The sequence below is a fragment of the Balaenoptera ricei genome, chromosome 5 (assembly GCF_028023285.1).
Source record: "Balaenoptera ricei isolate mBalRic1 chromosome 5, mBalRic1.hap2, whole genome shotgun sequence".
In the NCBI taxonomy this organism is placed as follows: Eukaryota; Metazoa; Chordata; class Mammalia; order Artiodactyla; family Balaenopteridae; genus Balaenoptera; species Balaenoptera ricei.
The window spans coordinates 15,345,441-15,366,890 of NC_082643.1; the positions used below are offsets into that span (position 1 = coordinate 15,345,441).

Sequence of the window (21,450 nt, forward strand, 5' to 3'; positions counted from 1 at the left end):
ATTAATGTAACATTTTAAAAAGCTTGATTCTCTGAATTCCTTCTGCATGAAATCATTTTGGTTATTACACATGATACAGAGAACATAAAAATAACAGATGTGTGAATCAATAAAAATATAGCTTTAGAGTTACATGCTTTCCTCTCCCTCATCTTCCTGGGAGCATTCATTCAACACGCCTGCCAGGAACCACGTCAGGTTCTGGGACGCAAAGACAAGTCAGCCTCCGTCCCAGCCTCAAACCACACTCACAAACCTCAGCTGTGGGGAGACCGACACATAAACACGTAACCCCAACACGGTGTGCTCAGCTCTAAGACAGCTGCTTCCGGGTCCCAAAGGTTGGGATATTTCACACACCTTACGAGAGGACAGGAACAAAATATATTTAAGGTCAAAAGAGTTAGGAAGACTTAAGAAAACTACCGTGACCTTGGAAAGAAATGCCGTAACAGGAATTAGGATCATCTAGGCTCTTTGTTCTCGGAAATATAAATGTCGCCTTCCTCTGCAAAGGCTGTCCGCCCGCCCGGAAGCGCCCCTGCCTCGGTGCCTTGTTCGGGCTCTGCTTCTACAGGAGGGGTCCCTTTCTGCCTGCCTTTGTCAGTTGTATCTCCACCCCTCCAGCGTGACCCTGAAAGACGCTTGCAGGGGTCAGTTATCCACAGAAATGTCTCCAGCCCGTGCTTCCGTGGGAACACGCCCGGGAACCCCGTGCCGCAGGGGGCAGACCTGTGCGGCAGGGCCGGAGCCCGCCGGGATCTGCGCGACCCCGTGCGGCGGCCGCTGCCCGGCGTGGTCGCTGCTGGGAGGACGCGGGCTCCCCGGTGGCCCTGAGCACGGGCTGTACGGACTCAAGGAGCCTGTGAGGCACTGTTCGAAAGGCAGGGACGAGGGACTCCACGGGAAAAACCAGGAGCACTCACAATAACCAGTGAAGCCAAGACATTCTCCGTGCCAAGCCATTAGCCCTGGCCACTCCAGGGCCACAATGAATCCAAGCTGTTTTAAAGGACTGTGCGTACAAAGGGAGCATCTCCGGCCTGTACCCAGCCCTCCCGGGCGCTGCGAAGACAGGATCTGCCCTCATTACGGCGCGCGTAATTACGGCACCCTCCGGCCTCCTAAGCCCCCAGTTCTTCGCTCTGCGTTACTGCCGGGCTAGACCACGCGTGCCTCCGCTGCCGCCCGTGTCCCTCCTCCTCCTCCTCCTCCTCCTCCTCCGGGCCCTTCCCAGCCGGGCAGGTGTCAGCCTCACAGGCGGCGCACACGAGTGCCCCCCGGTGGCAGGGGTGCCTACGCTGAGACGCCTGAAGCACACGTTCAGGAACGTGGCGAGCCTCCGTCTGGGTGCAAAGCGCTGACTGCGCCCCAGGACCTGCGTGAGGCGCCGGGCCCTGGCTTTGCCCCTGCGCTCCGTGCTCACCCTCGTCCTCCGTCCCCCTCGCCCTGCGCTCGGACCCCCTCGCCTGCTCCAGGACGCGCCTCCTCTCGCACCACGGCTCCCAGCTGCGCCTTCTCCCTTGAAGGCACTTCTTTTAAACATCTGGTTTCTCAGGGATACAATCCAATTTGTGGGTTCTCCAGCCTTTAGCTTCTCCCTCTCTGTCTCTCTTGTCTTCCCTCCAACGACTCTTACCGGCTACAGAAAGGAAGACACAAATAATGCAACTTAAATCCCGTATGACACGTTAAGATCTCTTCTGGAAGAGAAGGGTGGGGGAGGTGGAGCCAGGGCTTTGCTCCGTTTTCTCTCGCTCCTTTCTCGGTGCTGTCTGGACGGGACCGGTCCCCGCATTCTTTGCTCTGGACCGAAGCCCAGAGCCCTGGATCGGCTGCATGCACCGCTGTCAGGGAGCCTGGGGGCAGCGCCTGGAGCCTGGGGGCAGCACCTGGAGCCCGGGGGCAGCGCCTGGAGCCCGGGCAGGTGGACGCAGCTCTCGTGGGGACGCCGCTAGGATTCCCACGGGGCAAGATCACAAAGGGCAGCGAATGCAGCAGCAGCCAGCCGTGCACGCCAGGGGTGTTCGGTTTGGTTTGGCCGTGCGGCTCCAGGGAGAGGAACCCTCACTCCAGCTCGCGCAGGGCGGGCCCTGGACCAAGCACGGAAGGCCGAGTCGTGCGCTTGGAGACTCGCGCCCACCTTCGCCAAGCTTCTGCCATACGGACTCAGGGCTCTCCAGGCACAAAGAACACACCGGCAGACGTTCAGCGTGCCACACATGTCAGACCTCCATAGACCAACCCTCAAGGACTGTGCTGCCTGTTTTAAAAAAAAAAATCACATCTCCCATCAGATTTTATGGAAGCTGCTTTGCTCCTGTTCACTCTTTAAACCTGTGTTGGAACCTGCCCTCGTCATCTGGGGATGAGGAATGTCTCTCTTTGCCAGAGGCTATCTTATCTCTGCTGTCGCTATCACAGCCGTGGGCCGTCCTCTTCCAAAGCAGAGGCCAAAGAGGCAGGGCCACCCCTCTCTCCCGCTCCCTGCCAGCTCCCAGCGACACCAAGCTCAGCTCCCTGGGGCCGCCTTCCTTTCTGGCGTCGGCTGCACGGCCAGCTGCGGGAACACCTGACTGTCAGCCGGCCTCTCCCACCTGCTTGGGTCGTCGTCACAGGCGCCCAGCCTCGCCACGCTTTCTCTTTCCGGGCCCGTGCGGGGGTGCTCCGCTCTCCCCCGGAGTTTGTCTGCCGTACTTCGTCCCTAATGATAACAAGGTTGGGCTCGGGTGACCACGTGCAAACGTTTCCCGTCAAGTCACCTCACTTCTAGGGCTCTGCGTGCTGCTCCCACAGCTGCTGGCACCACGGATGTTCGGTCTGAGCTGCCACTTCCAGCTGCCCAGTCAGGTCGGTTTGTGACACCTTTAAAGCAAAATGCCGAAGGGCAGCGCCCAGGGAAGTGGCCGTGTGGCTTGTCCACCTCTGGGCTTACTTCTAAGGAAAAGATGGTCTCACACATCTGTGTATTAGCAATAAGACTTTTTAGATTGTTCTAGAACTTCTGGAGTCACTCTTGTATTCCTTTTCACCCTTGAACATTTATTTTTTAACTTCTATATTAGTTTCCTGTTTCTGCAGTAAGAAATTACCGTAAGCTTAGTGACTTAAATAACACACATTTGTTTCCTGACAGTTCTGTGGGCCAAAAGTCTGACGCGGGTCCTCCCACTGGGCTAAAATCAAGTGGTAGTAAGGCTGCCTTCCTTTCTGGAGGCTCTAGGGAAGAATTTGCTTTTTTGTCTTTTCCGTCTTCCAGAGTTGCTGACATTCCTTGGCGTATGGTCCCCTTCTTCCCTCTTCAGAGCCAGCGATGGCACATCTCTGATCCTTCTTCCATGGTCATATTCCCCTTTGACCATAGCTGGGAAAGGTTCCCCATTGTTAAGCACAAAGTAATTAGATCAGACCCATTCTGACCGTCCAGGATAATCTCTCCATCTCAAGGTCTATACTCTCATGTTTGTGAAGTCTCCTTTGCCATGTGAGGTAACATTTGTGTGCAGGTATCTTTGGGGACTCATTATTTCATCTACCAAAACTTCTATTTCCTCTTCTCTCTTTCCTCCCTCTCTCTCAAAACATAAATTCAGCACTGCAGGTCATTTCGAAAATATATGATGGGGCCAGAGCCAAGTCTCATGAGAAGATGATAAAGATGGAGTAAATTTAGAGGCACCAAAAATAACCCTGTCCCTAAATAGCTGACCAACCAGCCTGCTACAGAACCTGACACTCACCCCACAATTAGATCACAATTAGAGTTAATATCTTCACTGAGCCATTATCTTCAAAATGCCATTATAATCTAAATGCCCACCTAGGCACAATTAACATTATCTAGTGACTATTTTATGCCAGGAAGTTTAATAACTTTACTCTCTTTGAATCTTTCAAGGGTCCATGATTCAGACCAAATGAAGTCCCTAAGAGGTCAAGTTCAATGACCAGGGCCACAGAGCTGATGAGGGGCAGAAGCAATCAAGTCAGCCAGCTTGACTCAAGCTTTCCTTTGACACCACACTTCCTTCCATACACTGAGCAGGGAAAACACACTTGTCACCTTTAACACATTTGTTGTTGTTGCTATCTAAGGCATGTGTTACATGTATGAATATGTTAATATAATTCCAGAGACCAGGGTCCTGAAAATATGAAACATAGGTTATGCTTGTTTTGAGGTGGTTTGAGGAAAGTGAAAGAAAAGATATGGTTAATGGGGCCAATCCAATGGAGGGCCAGCCTTTGTTGGCCCAGAAGAGGCAGGCGTGAGGTGTTCTTGGTTCAGCAGGGTCACAGCTGGCCATGGAGGAGACATCAGAAGGACACGGGTGAGGAAGCACCAGGTTTCAGGATGAAATAAAACTTGTAATGGGCTACCTATGACTATCTACGACTGTGGCCCAAGAAACTGAGTATCATGCACTTCTCAACTAGGATTCCTATTTTCATTTTCAGTGTCTCTTTCATTTTTCTCTTATCTTTTCTCATAATATGATTTTTCACAGAGTTACTATGTTACAGCCTAGATTAGGGTATGTGAAAACTGAAGTAATCCAAAGACGACTCTCTTCCATGCCAAATGACTACATAAAGAAAGCTGGTACACGTCATTTGGTTTGTATCACATATACATTTGTCGGAAATTCAATTAACAACACTGAATGTTATGATATGTGAGACTGCTCATATTTTATGCAAATAACTCCTCTTTTAGGTTCAGAGTTTAGTATAAAACCCTTTATTAGGAAAGGAGAATCTTATAATTGTACCCCTAAGATAGTGGGACAGAAATTACTTATATCAATGCTGATGTATATTTCTCCCTGAAGTGTTTTTAAACTTACCCCAAATATAACCTTGCTCTCTATTAATTTCTGGTCTATTTATATTAGGATTTAAGTCTTTGCAAACAGCGAAAGGAAAAAACCAATACTACTTTAATCACCTGAAGAGGAGGTAACGAGAAAAGCTGTGACATACCCAACTCAATCTTTTCAATAGATGTGACCTCTTTATTTGAGAATAGAACTGATTCTAAGGTATTCTCACAATTCATTGCACCTTTATCTCTTTACACGAACTCAACTCACACACTGCTCTCACTGGTCCTTCTAGCACATGCACGGAAGGAAACAAACAAAACAAACAAACAAACAACACCTGAAAGGTATGTAAAAGAATCCCACTGTCTCCTGGCAGCCTTGACTTTTACTCCAGCAGTCACTGCCAGCATTCTAATTCAGCACTAATGCTTCCACGTTGCTAAATACAGCTTTTAAGTTTCAGGTGACCATTTTTGCTTCCAGGTTTAACAAAACTCAAGGGAAATTGTTACAAAAGCTACCAAACTCAAAAGAGGTGGGTGGGAAGATGAAAGAACGCATCAGGGTTGCTGAGACTGACTGATGTGGTATCTTTTCTTTTTTTCCCCATCCACATGGACAATATGATAATAAGTGGGAATTAGTATTATCAGTATGTTCAGATCCAGACACTGGGCCAGTCTTTCTTCTAACAGCTCTCCAGACTGTGTAGTTCTGACCCCCGAGAATGAGTGCTGCACTGAGCTTCCCTCTCTGCCCTTGTCCAACCTTCTGTGAGGGTTTCTGCAATTCAGAAAGAATCCCCAGTCCGCAGCAGTAACTCTAAGAAAACATCAAGTCTGGGGAGGCCCACTTTCAGGCGTCACTTGCTAGCTGGAGACAGAGGTGGTGGAGGAGTTGGATTAAAGCCCAAACAAGGGAGTAGAGCTCCTTTTCATCAGACCTCAGACTAGGTGAGAAGAGGCTGAAATAAAAGGTTTGAAAGGTAAAGGACAGCAGCTGAGGGAGTGTCCCTTGAGTGGTACCATAGGTGTTAGATCATTGCAACACATGAAGGGGCTGCGGTACTATCAGGGATCTGGGGAGAGTGGGAGAGGCTCGCAAGAAGTGCTGTGTGAAATCTCATGAGTCAAGGAGAAATACATAAAAGGACTGTGGAGAAGCAGGAGAGCCACAGCTTAGGGCAGATGTCTTGAGAGTATAATGGACTCAATCAGGAATTTATGATTTTTTTAGAGAAGCTCAACAGGCTGGAAGTAGAAGTAGAGGGCTTGTTCAGTGGAGGTCATATGTAGCTATGGAAATTAGAAAAACCTGCAGCAGCTTTAGATGGCAAGAGATTTCTGAGTGGAAGTGAATTCCCTGTAGATATGGGTAAGAGCAGATGAAGGTTTGTGGACCAGGGGATCAGGGACGGTTGACGGACGTCTTCCTTAAAAACAAAGAGCAGCTTACGTGCACCTTGTGGGAGAGAGATGGAAGGTCAGATGCTTTCACAGGTAGAGACCTTGGCTGGTGGAGATCTTGGTGCAGTTCCTATTGAGGATGTAGTGCATCTACACTAGTGGGTAGATAATGTAGAATGATGCGAAGGTTACTAGAATACATTTGGGCAAAGGAACTGTGAATAAGAGGTGACTCTGAATTTGAGAGGATGAGGGGAATAAAAGGAGGGGCAAGAAAGACCACGAGGCAGGTACTGCTAGGGTGGAGATTTGTGCTCAGGGGGACTCCGTGCTGAGGAACTGAAGTGGGTAATGGATCACAGAGTAACAGGATAAAGAAAAACAAACCAAAAAGCCAGCCCAGAAGTAGAGCGATGCCCCAGGAGTGGTCAGGGATATGAGAAGTACTGGAACTTTTCCTCTTGGCCTTGTGGTTGGTTAGGGGTGTGTCCTCACTGCAGGGACTATAAGGGATGCATGTTAGTTGGGGGATCCAGCTGCAGTTAGTGTGAGCAGGTGAAGGAATGGGTGAGAAAAGGATGTGAGGGTATAGGAAGGTTTGTCCTAAGTAGGATTAAAGTTCCAGAAAGACCCCTGAAATTGTTTAGTATAATAGATCTTAACCTCGGTTGCACAGTAGAATAACCCAGGCAGTGCTCAAACAAACAAAAAACCAAACCCAATACCTACACCCATCAGATCAGAGCCTTTGGGTTGGGACCCTCAAACAAGTCTCTTTTTAAAGCTTCCCAACTGACTCCTGTGTGCGCTGGATAGAGAATTATTATTTAGGATTTAGGACGCGCATAAGCGAGGAGTGGGGTGGGCCTGAAGGAGGAGGTATTTGGAGAAGAGACGCAAAAGACAGTATTTATGGGTAAATTAGAGAAGCAGGGCGATGGGAGAGAGGCTGGCGGGAACATTAGCAGGCAAGGTGCCAAGGAGGCAGGATGTAGGTAATGAAGGGCCTTTCTGAGTTCATCGGCCCCAAAGTTCCAATTCAAGCGTGGGCATGAGGCAGTTTCGGCTGGACTGAGCTGTCTCTTCGGTATGTTGGTTTACCTGTAACTAGGATTTTGGTATTTCTGCATTATTAAATGATCATGAAGTGCAGGAAAGCCTTATCCATTAATCATGTCTCTTTCAGGCTAAGTGCTGGATCACCAGATGCTGAGAATTTATATCCGTCTATTTGGAAAGCACTGACCGTGATATAAGCTGCTCTTGGGTTGTTTTTACCTCTTAAACCTGTTGGTCAGTCTTTCTCAGTGTTGACCATTTGCATCTCTTTTCACTAATTAACATAATCAAAATTATTTTATGAAATATTACTTTTTTGGCATGGATTGTATGTCTGTTGAGAAGAAAGGTCAAGAGTGACTGAGTATGAGAACTATTTGTGTGAATATAAAATGTGTATCAGATATTTCAAATATGATGTAGATCTTCTACAGATGCTTTTTGCAATGACTTTTCTTTGAATTATTAAAAAGACTTGCCTTAATCAGACCCCACGGCTCGCCTACAAATACAGTTTTTGCTAAGAAGGATTTAAGCCTACGATGATTTCTATCCAGACAGTGCCTTAAAAGTATCGCATTTGCAAGGAATACAAAAGAAATAACCTTAAGCTTTACACTAGCGCTGTGTGTTCGCATCATTGATTTAACATCAGAAACTCCTACAGGCGCAACCATCAAAAATATACCCAGGGACTGAATATGTCTCATCTCCTCCATGGACACAACCTACAACACTCAGTTTTCATGACCTAGAACTATTCTCTGGATGGAAACTCCAGAAGGAAATACCCTGAATTTCAGAAAAAAAAAAAAAAATTCTTCTCTTGGCTTCCTAGATGCATCTTTCTCCTACTTCTCCCCTTCCTCCTCTGGGTCCTCCTCTTTCTGTAGCTCTTTTGCTGGCTGCCCCCCTCCTCCCTTGCAATGGCAGGGCTCCTCTGGTCCCTGTGCTCGAGGGTGTGGCTCTCTGAGCAGCCCACTGTAGGAGCAGAGTCCAGACTGCAGCCAGCGGCCCGGGTATGACGCCTGCTTTCTCCGCTCAGCAGCTGTGTGGCCTAGGGCAACTTACTTAACCTTTCTGTGCCTTGCAACATCTGTAAAATAGGGATAATGGTGTCCTACAGGTTGTTGTAAAGATTCAATGACTTAAGAAAAGATACTTAGGGCTTCCCTGGTGGCGCAGTGGTTGAGAATCTGCCTGCCAATGCAGGGGACACGGGTTCGAGCCCTGGTCTGGGAAGATCCCACATGCCGCGGAGCAACTGGGGCCGTGAGCCACAATTACTGAGCCTGCGTGTCTGGGGCCTGTGTTCCACAACAAGAGAGGCCGCGATAGTGAGAGGCCCGCGCACCGCGATGAAGAGTGGCCCCCGCTCGCCGCAGCTAGAGAAAGCCCTCGCACAGAAACGAAGACCCAACACAGCCATAAATAAAATAAATTAAACAAAAAAAAAAAATTAAAAAACAATAAAAATAAAAGATACTTAGAATCTTGCCCGGCACATAAGAAATTCTCGGTGATGTTTATTAGCTTTATTATTATTTTCTCCCTCTACTCTCCCTTGATATTCTCCTCAATCACCGTGGAGGACAAATATCAATATTATATAGTTGGTTCCTGAGTCTCTGTCTCAGGAACTGCTCTCTGTTCAAAGAGCCACCCCTACATTTCTAACTGTCCATGGGGCACCTTTGTCCTGATGTCTAATCCATACCTCTAATTCACTATTCCAAAGGCAAAGTCACCATATCCACAGTCCGGAGCTACGTGCCCCGACTTTGCTACTGTTACTTAGAGGCAGACCTGATCTTCTGCTCCACGCATTCAGGGTTAGTCACCAGGGCCCGCAAGAGTTACTTAATAGGGCCTTTCATACCTATTCCCTTCCTCTAACTCCTCTGTCTCCACTCCAGCTCTACCATGCTTTTCTTGACTCGATTCTATCTTTTCACTGACAGCAGACTAGTATTTCTAACATGTATTTCCAGTCACGTCTATATCTTCTAGTTATACCTCTCTAGTGGTTCTCCATTAACTCAAGAAACTGAATCTCCACTCCTCTCTCTGGCTGTCAAGGTCCATCCCAAAAAAATTCCTATCAATCATTCTAGGCTTTCTGGAAATAACATGCCGCGTAGAATCTGTATTTACTGTTCCCTCTGTGCTTCTTCATGCTGTTCCCTTCAGCCAGAAATCCTGTATTTTTTTCCCCCATTATTGTTGGTCAAACCCTGCCTTCCTTTAAGGTCAATCTCAAATGTTAGCTCCTTTTCAGATTTTCCCAAATAATATGATGCCTCCTTCTCCTGAATTCCCACAGAACTCTGCATTCATCTGTGGCATGTATCACACTCTGACTTGCTTCATAATCCTTTGCATACTTCTTTTATTCCTCTTTCCAGATCATAACTTCTTCAGAGGCACTTACTACATCCTTTAAAGCTTCAAATGGGAGAAAATGAATGGCAATAATAGCACCAAGAATTAAGCCTATTTATTCTGTAAAGCAGCAGCCTGTTGTCAAATGCTAACCCTCCTTCCTCACGGTCCTCATAAAAAGAATGGGAAAGCAGATAATGAAGTTGCACACAAGAGGAACACAGAGTCTGAGCAATTATGCCAGTTCCTTTTATAGGAAGAACACAGTTGAGATAAACATGGAAGCAGGTTATTTACGATCCACGGGTCTCATTGCCAAATTCTTCCACTTCTAAATTTTTCATTAAAAGAAATCAAGGAGGGTAAACAGAAGTAGCCCTCGGGAGGAATCAGCATAATGGAAACAGCTTATTTATCAGCATGGCCTCAAGAAACGTCTAATGTGTTTCTGTAACTGCCATCTTTTGGGGCCAGACACTTGTGTTCACGCACCTGGGAACGCATGTCGTCTCCAGGTGTGAGGTGGGCGGGTCAGGCTGGAGTCACTTACCTTCAGGGCGTCCCGAGTGTCATCCAGACAGTAGACGTGGAGGCTGTACTCCAGAGAGGAGCAGCAGAGTGGCCCGAAGACGGCCAGCTTCAGGCGCTTTGCGGCTGCTTTGGTGGTGGACTGCCCAACCAGGGCGTAGGTGCCAAGGTTCTCGGAGAGGAGGTGGCAGGCCTCTGCGTCCAGCTGAATGTAGCAGGGGGTGGTGAAGTTTTCCTCTCCGACCACCACCACATCCTGTGGGACGAGAAGGAAGGGACGACGACTGAGCCTCCTGGCTGCCGGGACGGTGGCCAACAGGGGCGCACAGAGCAGGACGACTTCTCCCGAGTTCTGATTCTTCCTTTTCCTGCTCTTTTTTTTCTTTCTCTGCCTTTATTGTACTTCTATCAATATTTCCATTCTTAATCATTCTCTCCCTTACTTCCCTTGCCTTTATGCTGATAACATGCTTTATTTAGAAGATCTTGATTTAGTCTCTTTTGATCTTCTAAGAATCTACATTCCTGGAATCTACGTAAAATTCCAAAAGAAATGTATAAGTTATCCTTTTAACTTCAGCATATTTGAGTTGATTCTCTGTTTCTGATCATTTGCTTTCATCTCTAAATTGCTAATTTCATCCGAAAGTACTATCTTATTTCAATGTCCTTTTAGCGTAGTAGTTTTTTCCCCTGAAAATCTAGGGGTTTGAAAATAATTTTTTAAAAAAGAATTAGGGAAATTAAAGAATTATGCAATACCATTCTACTAAGTGCTTCCAAACTCACCCATCAATTACTTTCCAAAGCAATACACTGCTTCTCCTCATAATCTGGGCTCTTGGACTTTGCTAAAAGCACAGTATGGCAAACTCTATGCATTTGACACATTACTTTTCTGTTTATTTCTCATGTAAGCCTTTAAGCAGTCTCATGTTTTAGATTGTTAACATTCAGCAAGAAATAAAAATAAGTGAAACTGATGAGTTTTATAAAAATAGTTACTAACTTAACTAGGTTTTGATTTAACCAAATGACTCAGGCCACAGAAGAAATCATCTGAAAGACCAAGCACAAAATCCATAAAACAAAGGTCACAATTCCACATGCCTCCCAGGGCAGAAAGGTAATAGGAATGTGTGAAGCAGGTAGGGCAGAAGATAATAAGGAGTGGTGGAGACTGCGGTGAAGCAGAGCACAGCCTGTCTGAAGAGCTCAGTCTCCGCTTGGTTCAGCCATTGCGGCCACGCAGGGACGGGCTCTCAGTACTTTAACTGTAAGCATCTTTGCCGTAGGCATTTTTGCCGCATAACTGATTGGCTGCAAAGCAATTTTGCTGTAAAAGATGAAACAGCAATAAATAAAAGAGGGACATTAACAAAATAATAAAACATGAAAAATGAATAACAAAAGTAAAAAGACTTTATTATGAAATAACAAAATATTTTAAAACATTTAAAATGTGTGTAGATTCATGGCAGTACTGTGCAAATAAATGATTTTATTTTGTGGGTTGTACCTAAGCACTTGTCTTCATAGTCTTTCATTTGTAGTATTATACATATTTTTGCTTGTTGATTCAGCTCCTCATTTGGCATTCCACTTTTCTTTTTTGCTAAAATTTCTTCTTCATTAAGAGAGGTATCAGTTTCCACATTCTAGGATGCATATTTATAACTGAGCTTTGTATTATGCTGTGAAAGCCTCTACACTGTTGTTTGTTCTTGGTACATATCCCTTGACAGATGTTCCAAAGGTCTATGGGACATGTGGGCTCGACTCTGTGCCTTTCTGGCCCTTGGCCTCTTTCCGATTTATGTAATATAAAAATGGTAGTACCGTGTCAGTGGAGAGATGAAACCCAGCTGTCAACCAGTTGAAACCAAACTGTCCACCAGTTATTTTATCTTTTACAGCAAAATTGCCTTAAGGCCAATTAGTTATGTGGCAAAAATGCTTGTGGTAAAGATGTCTATGGCAAAGATGCTTACAGAAAAAGTACCAGGCACGGCAGGAATGCAGGCCCAGTGAGGACACAGCCCTTAATTTTTCAAGAGAAGTTGGAAGTTCAGATTATTATGTGAAATCTTCCAACTTTTAACTAATTCAAATTTAAAAGAAAATTTCATTTGGGAGAAATAAAACCCATGTGTGGGCATGATTCAGCCTCTGCATTAGGCTGCTTAATGTCCACAGAGGCAGCAACCATAGCTTCTTTGCTTCATACCGTATCTCACTGGGCCTGGATCATGGTGAACAAATGGTTATTTGTCAAAAACATGAACAAATGTTTCATCATAAATTGAGTCCCTGGGGCTGGACAAAGGTATGAAAGGAGCCACCTCAGGTAGCTGTTTATTAGTTAGGCCATGCAACAACATCCAAGCTAAAGTAAGGACTGTGTTTTAATAGCATCCATGAAACCATTTCTTCAGCTAGACCTGTACCCAAAGATAAAGCTTAAACTGAACTGGAAAGGAGAAAAAGGAGCTCAGCACCTCCACGTTTACTCCAGCCCCAAAAGGACACCTGGAGAGAAGCTGCTTTCTCCAGCAGGGCAAGGGCAAGGCTCGAGTGTCATTTCCTGATGGCATGTTACAAAAAAATCTCCTAGAAGAAATGGTGGAGAATAAAGATGCTCCATGTTCCTGTGACAAATAGAAGAGTGTTTTCATAAGGACTTCCCTCTTCTACTCTTCATATCTTTTTTTTCTTTTCCTCTTATTATTGTTGCTATTGTTGTTATTACTCAAATCCAGAAGTAGCGTATTAGGGTAATAGACAGAGAGTTGTGCAAACAATTTAGGATCCCTTGAGATAAAGACTTTGGGATGTTTTTGAGATAAATCATTTAAACTTAAGTGGAATTGAAGTTAGATCTGGTAAAGTCCACTCTTAACATAATGTATAGCCCTAGACTTCAATCCAGGACCTCTGGCAATGAGTGACCCTTCACCTTCATGTGGCCAAGAGGAGAGCACATCCCTACAGAGAGGACACTCCAGGTAACCCCAGGTACGCCCTGCTATGCTTCTACCTCTACTACTACTTTTTCCTAAAATATTAGGGGTTTGAGTCTTCATGCATACTTTTTTTTCCTAAAATAGTTTTCCTAAAAGAAAAATACTGAGGGGCTTCCCTGGTGGCGCAGTGGTTAAGAATCCGCCTGCCAATGCAGGGGACATGGGTTCGAGCTCTGGTCCAGGAAGACCCCACATGCCACGGAGCAACTAAGCCCATGGGCCACCACCACTGTGCCTGAGCTCTATAGCCCGTGAGCCACAACTACTGAAGCCCGTGCTGTGCAACAAGACAAGCCACAGCAATGAGAAGCCTGTGCACCGCAACGAAGAGTAGCCCCCGCTCTCCGCAACTAGAGGAAGCCCGCACGCAGCAATGAAGACCCAACGCAGCCAAAATAAATAAATAAATAAATAAATATTTTAAAAAAAGAAAAATACTGTGAGTAATCACAAAATATATCCAACATGCATACTGGATAATTCTCTTTATAATGACTACGCAAATCATTTTTCTTAGGTATTAGGTATAAAATCTTCATGGTAAATATAACAAATCCTTTTGCACTTCATTTCAGGTGCTAACTGCAGGGTTCTGATGTAAAGAACAGGGTCTGTTTAAGGCACTGTCCTTAAGAAGTTCTGATGGCAGCAGTTACAGAGAGTCAAGACGCCAAAGACGTTCTTCACTGTACTGGAGCTTAGGATACACCCTTCCTGTTTTGCCAGGTTAAGTTCAGACCTATATTCCTGGGACCTGTTAGCAAGTTAAGTGTCTAACATTTTCTGACCCAGGTGCAATGTTTCTCTACCTGAAAATTAAAATAATAATAATAATTAAAAAATATATATATATAGATAGATAGTTTCCCTTCCCAAGATAGTATGTATATTCAAATGGGACTTATATAAGACTCTTAAGTACACTTTCCCTATGAGTTAGCTAATGCTTGACCATCTTTTTCTTGGTGCCTATCCGTCAGTAGATAAAGCACTCAGGAACCAGCGTCTGTCTCCCCCTCTCCCCTCTTTGTCTTCCTCTCTCTTTCATTTTGAGTATAAGCTAAAATTCCACTCATGTTTTGCTGTAAAAATAGAAGCCTTCCCATAACTGCCCTTGCTTGTCTGCATGGATGGCTCTTGGGTTCTACCCTCATCCCAGCAGAAGCTCACCTCCCACTGTCCCTGCGCTGCCTGGCTCTTGAGCTGTATCTTCCAGTCCTCGGTACTGGGGTCTGCGCAGTGATGCAGGGTGACGATGACAGGGCGGGTCAGCAGAGCTCCTGGAGGCCCACAGCTCACCACAGGGGTCAGGAGCGCCTGTGTGTCCTCCATGGGCGGCCTAGGAGGAGAGCAGAGATCTGTGTCACCAAAGTGCCGTACGATTTATGTACTGCGCACTCACCGAGATTTCAGATCTAAAGTTGCACAAATAGCTTCTTCTTGGAGCTTTGTTTTGTCGGGGGCAGGGGGCAGTGGTGGGGTTGAGGCAGAATTAAATGGGAAGACATGCACTTTATACCGAGACTTTGATCTTGCAAGACTTGAGGTCTTTCTAATAATAGTGAATCTGCCTGCATATCTTTGATCCCTCCCTTCAGACACGGGTCTGCCTTTGCTAATTTCCTCTGAATTCATGTACTGATACTTTCAGGATGGAATGAGAAGGAACAGGGTCCTTATGAAGTTACATAAGCATCTTTTCTGATAATACTTGCCAGTCGTTTCACAGAGTTTTACCATACTATCGTGTTTTTAGGACCTAACTTGAAAAACACTTCAAAAATATCACTTTAGAATAAGGACACCCTAGAGCTAAACTTCTTCCAAATGACTTTCAGGAATCATTGAGGCTAGTATAGCAGATTCATTTTTTTTCAAACGTGACCAAGAAAGAATGTAGAACTGTATTTCTATAGCAATTTAAAGTGATGTTTCTCTACATGTATACTTCATACTCTGAGAATTTGGGTGGAATGAACTTCAAAGATCCAAATTCTTTATTTTTACATGTTTTTTTTTAATTGCCTTATTTTTTCCCTAATAAGATTGTAACCAACAGCCAATGAATAAATTAACCCAAGCTGTCAGTTGATATGTGAGGAAGTAGCCCCAAGGTGTTGAGTGGATTGCCCCACGTCTCACAACTAACAAGCACTGGTGCTGGGTCCAAAACCAATGCCTTTGCAAAAACAATACAACTATGTTGTCAGAATAGTATGAGTTAAGAAATCCTGGACTCACAAAATTTTAGAGGAGGAAGGGCCCTCAGGGCCAACAAGCACAGAGCTTCTCTACAAGATGCTGACATGTGGTTAGTGCTTTAAACTCATCCAAAATTGCAGTCCACTACTACTGAGGGGTCAACTCATCTATTATCAACTCAATACTTAGAATGAATACAATCTGTCTTCCTGACACTTCTCTCCACATATCCTGACCTGCTTTCTCTCACTTTGGCATGAAAGAGCCTCTCAAGCACTTAGAGATTATTATGATATCTCTAAAACGCCATCTTCTTCCAGATGAAACCTCAATTTTTGCAACTTCAACTAGAAAAGCATGGTTTCTTGATCTCTCCCTATAATTTTATCTTTAGTTTCATAGAGATGTCTGTCAGTGTTTCACTGTCTTCCCTAGAGTTAGGCATCTTGAAATGAGTGTAAGAGAGTCACCCCTTAGTATCCATGGAAGATTGGTTCCAAGGACCCCCCGGCAGATACCAAAATCCCTGGATGTTCAAGTTCCCTATATAAAAGGGCACAGTATTATATAAAACGGCATATAACCATTATATAAAAATTATATAACCATTATAAAATTGTTATAACCATTTATAACCAAAAAATTGTATAACCATTATATAAAATGGAATATAATCTATGCACATCCTCCCACATACTTTAAATCATCTCTAGATTACTTATGATACCTAATACAATGTAAATGCTGTGTAAATAGTTGCCAGTGTGCTGCAAATTCAAGTTCTGACTTTTGGAACTTCCTGGAAAAAATTGCTTTTTCCAAATATTATTGATCCAAGGTTGGTTGAATCTGCAGATATAGAACCCACAGATACAGAAGGCTGACTGTACTCAGGTATACAGTATAGGGGGACTACTGTTTTCTCTGCTTTGGGATATGTAGTTATATCAGTGCCTCACAAAATTGTTGCCTTGGATTATTCTCAATTGTTTATAAATATTATTTAGCAGAATTGAATTAGATGGGAAGATAAGAGATAACATGGTTAAACATGTCCTTTATAAAAGGAGGCAGTGAAGCCCCAAGAAGGTTAAGTAATTTGTTAAAGCTAACCACTATGCATTCCTAACATGAAAGGCTCTTAGTCTCTCTTTATAGGTCTGTGGTTGCAATGATGGCTTTTGAACCTATATAGAGAAATTTATATTTAGCCATCTAATTTCACTTTAATTGTTTTAGGAAAATTTTCAGGTCATCTATTTCTTAATGCTATGTCTTTCCTCCATATATTGGCTATCTCTTCTAGTCTTTTATCTTCCATAAATTTGATATGCCTGCCATTTATGTTCTCATTCCAATCACTGATAACACTGTAACACAAGAACAGGGCAAAGACAGAGACCTTTTCAAGGACACGACTTGAAACCTCTCTCTAGTCTGACATCAATACTTTGAGTTTAGTTCAGTCAAACATAAACCCATTAAAATGTACATTGTCCAGTTCATATCTTTCCATTTCATTCACATGGATATTACAAAGGTCATATCAAATTCCTTTACAATCGCCACAGTCACTTGAAATGGATTTTCCTCTAGTCTTTATCTATGGTTAAAATATAAATACTACATAATCTAGAAGTTAGCTTCTATCTATGGCTTACCCTCACTTAACACTCAATGAATGATAGAAGCTGTTATTATTTTTTTAATATTGTTGGAAGACTATTCTCCACAGATCTCTCATGTTTCTGCATGGTCCCGACTGTCTTTTCAAGACAACTGTATAGCAATCTCCTTGGAAGATAAAGATAGTGCTTACCTCTGGAGCAAATGGCAGACATGTCTACTTCCCATAATAAAACCCTCAGGTTCCCTAAACTCAATGGTATATTCCTGGAATGGAACCACTGAGTGTGTAGATGTCCTCTGTCTTTACATCACCCTTTCAGAACTTGGAAAACTGGCACAAAAATGGAAATACTTTGGATAGTGCTATTGCTGTGAGCAATAAAGTATCCTTTGTCTCTGACTCAGGAGTCTTGTGTCATTTATCAGCATCTACAAAACTGTGGCAGCCAACCTGGTAGGTCACAAGTAAGGTCAAATCTTAGAAATTCCTAAGTTCTTGGTGATTATTATCATCAGTTCTAAGAACTCAGTTAAAATCTGGCATATTTTCCCCTTAATAAAACTTGGCTATCAGTGCTTCTTCTTTTATTCTAAAATTTCACTAGAATCTCCCAACCTGTGACTTTCTTTTCCTCCTATTTAGAAAAAAAATTTTTTTAATTATCTCTTTTTAGTCTTTTAATATCATCTCCATTCTCACTGAATAATAACATAGTTTTATTAAATCTAAAGTTATCAAAGTACTTGGAAATGTACTTATATTTGGAATTATAAGGTGAGTGGCAGCTTGAGAACTCATTACTATCCCCTTTTGGTTTTCATATCCCCTTAACGCAATTTGTCCTCCTTTGTTCCAGTCTGAAATTCATTCTCTTAGAACATGAGTGAAGTCTTGCTTTCATTGTGCCATAGTTGATATTACACTATCTGCCTTAAGCAGTAACTATACTCTCGTTTAATTCTACTTTTCCTACCAGGGCAAAAAAAAGCAATGGCTGCATTTTCCTAAGCGCTACCCTTACCTTTTAGTTACAAGTGTACCCTGAGAACAAGCATTAAACTTTTAAAGAAAGAGACTAAAGTGGAATCCATTTCAAGTGGTCCTTGCAATAGAGTTGGGGATTGGAAACATCTGTCTCTCAGTCTGCTGTTAGCAGCCGGTGCTTGAGGCAGGAGGAGGAGGGATTCTTCTCATCACTGAGTTGGAACAGAAGGGAGAAGACTTCCTGCTGTGCTGGGGTGCTGTCAGACCTGCACTCCCCTGGCATGCAATATTGATGGGCACCATTCTTGGAGGAGGGATAGCAAGGGAAGCAAGGGGCCGTAGGTGTCAAAAGAATTTATTAACCCAGTGAGGTGCAAGGATGTAATGAATAGGGAATTGGTGATGTGGAATTCATAGCAGGGAATGGAAAACAAAGAAGTAATAATGATAAGAATCTTTTTGGGTTTTCAAGATGAAAGAAGTAGCACTGAAATTGGAAACATTTCCAAGCATATATGGAAGGAGCCACTTAGGGAAGGTTAAGATTTAACTACGTGAAACCAAAGGTCAGAGCATTTAAATCCACATTTCCTTTATTTACGTAAAGGGAGGATATTAAAATACATAAAACAAAAATAGTATAAAATAAATATAAAAAAATCTGTTTTATGTTTTTGCAGAGAAGGGCTTGACTTCATTATGTCTCATGTGTTTTCTAAGATATTTAAGCAAACATTCTGTAAATATTAATTGCAGATGATATGGAAACAAACTCAAAGCAAAAATTAGCTGCAGAAACAGCAATTAAGCAGAAATCCAGTAATGAACAATGATTAAAGTTTTAATGGTTTTTCAAAGTCCAACAAGGATAATATCATGGTAAATGTCGGATGGGTTCTGAGGACTCTAGGACAAAGCCCTCGGAGAGGAGTTTTAGTTTCCTGTCAGATTTTCTTATCCTTTGCTTGCCGTTATCAGCGAGGACAACTCCTCCTACACATAAGTGCACAATCCACAAAACTTTCATAAAAACTATTGCATTTGCTGCCCAAGGCACACCTGTTAAGGTAGTCAAGATAAGTATTTATATTACCATTTTTTTTTCCAAAAGAGGAAACTGAAAGCTAGAGAAATTAACACACTTGCCCAAGCCACAAAGCTAGTCATAGGCAAAGCCAGGATCCAAACACAAGTCATTTGGTTTCTGTCACACAGTGGTATATTCTGGGTTGCTTATCTAGATTTACGGCCTTGAGAAATTTCTGTGATCTGTTTGCTAGAGCAAGCTCAAAACTGCTTCTTGAAAAGAATCTTTCTCCATCTACCTCTGTGTAGAGACGAGATGCCTTCTATTAACACACATGTCTTTTGTCAGGTCCCTCAGGATGACAATCCCACCCTAGGCTCAGCTGCCTTTTAAAGCACACAGTTTCATGTATAACCGGCAACTTGAAATATTTGCACTCTAGGTATCTGACAAGGAATATCTAACTCACTTGCTATCAAAAGATCAATTGAGCAAAAAAAAAAAATATTTATGGAAGCCACTCCGAAGGGCGTGCCCCCATTTCCCCAGACAGACCAAAATCTGTCCCTGGATTAAGCCTGAACAGCTAAATATTGTGCCCTGGATTGAACTGCTGAATCCTTGTGGAATTATTTTACTGAATTTATCCCTGGGCTTTATATTATCTACTCACACTGAGGGATACTAACAGAAGTAGCCCTATGAAGCTCACTGCTATTTTGATCTTTTAAATGTTGTTCACCATATTAAAAAAAATTTTCTTTATGAGGAACCGAAGGAGAAATAATTGAGCTTCCTCCAGGCATATTTTTCCCTTTTGGACACATGGATCTTATAACCTACCATGTTTCCCTCTTGAAAGCTTTGAAATAGTAAATTCATGACCTATTAACAAGAAATATGCTGGGAATTCCACCAAATATTTTATATTCTAACTGCTCACCTGAATTTATCTTATCTTTCTAATCTTATTTTTCCTATTTTCTCATTTTTTAATCCACTTATTTAAAAACAATTTTCCTCCCATTGAAAAGAATCACCTTGAATCATTTCTTTAGAAGTAGGACTTCAATAAATAAACACTGTGGAGAACAGTGAGAGAATAAGATTTAAATATAACTGGATTCCACACCCTTCCCCCCTCTACCTTCAGTCTTTTTATAGCTGTTACTTCAAACAAGAAATTCAGGACTCTACCTAAAAGGATAATATCACTGAGTTTCACTGAGAAATAATAATGTCACCTACTATTATACAAAGTTCCAAACAACACATTAAAATAAATGAAAACTTTCTGCTATATGATTACATACAAAAGACATTTTGGCCCACTATCCTAACATTTTACTTTATTATTTATATTCAGTAAATATGATGATAGTCTTCATTGCCTCACCACTAACACCTTAAATGCTTCCTACTGGGATTTCATCCTTAAAAAAAAAAATCCTAAAGGCAACCAATGTCCTAAAGTTGACGAATCCAATAATTTTTAAATTATCATTCTCTTTCTTTACACTTTAATTTTAGTAATACCTCTGTCCATCACTCCTCTATCTTGAAACTCTTTTTACCTTTGATCTTTTTCTATTATGATTACAATCATTCAGTCTTTCATTCAAAAATATTCATTGAGAAGCAACTATATATTAAGCACCTTGCTAGATGCCAACTCTATTTATCTGCCTTATCCTTTCACGTTCTATTTAGTTTTGCCCATCATACCCAAACCTTAAATAAGAATATTTCCCAAAGTTCTTTCCCCAGTCCTCTTCTTTCTGCCTCTGCACTTTTTCCCTGAAAGATCCACTCACTGGTGACTTCCCATTTGCGTCTCCAGCAAGAATCCTACGTCCCCTTTCGCACACACCGTGCACAGCTACATCAGAATTTGTCCTTTCTCTCCTTGAACCAGTTGCTGCTTCTGACCCCTTCGTATTGCTCTCACAATTTTCTCAGTGCCCAGGGCTTGATTCCTAAATACATCCTTTGTGTTTTGCCACGCTTCTAACCAGTTGTGAAACACTTTTTCTTCTGAGACATATTTTTCTTTCCATTCTCCAGACTCAGGCCTGGCTCCTTCCCTCCACCCTGCACACCTTGATTATTGCCATGGGCCAACCAGGGCCCCCAGCCTTTGGGGGGGAGTTTCCTCTACCGATTCATCCTGCACACCATCACCAACCACATCAATCTTTTAAAAGCACGGTTATTCCTGCAGCACTTGACTGCTCAAAGACCTTGAGAAAACTGCTAGGCAAGTACAGAACACAGAGAAAGAAAAAATTAACGTTCATATCTTCAATTCGTTTTTCAATAAGAAATGATGAAAGGCAAAATTTCAGTCTGAGTCAGATTCATTTTTTTAAACTGCTGCTGGAAA

General features: G+C 43.1%; 1 protein-coding gene across 1 annotated transcript in view; it reads right to left on the reverse strand.

Annotated features, from left to right (window-relative positions):
* The window catches only part of UNC5C (unc-5 netrin receptor C), a 397,961-nt gene that overhangs the window by 14,186 nt on the left and 362,325 nt on the right, over positions 1 to 21,450 (reverse strand). Inside the window, exons 12-13 of the mRNA XM_059922449.1 lie at positions 14,395 to 14,563; positions 10,224 to 10,457 (exon numbers count right to left, since the gene is read on the reverse strand). Of these exons, the coding sequence (XP_059778432.1) occupies positions 10,224 to 10,457; positions 14,395 to 14,563 (403 nt within the window). The remainder of the gene's footprint in view (positions 1 to 10,223; positions 10,458 to 14,394; positions 14,564 to 21,450) is intronic.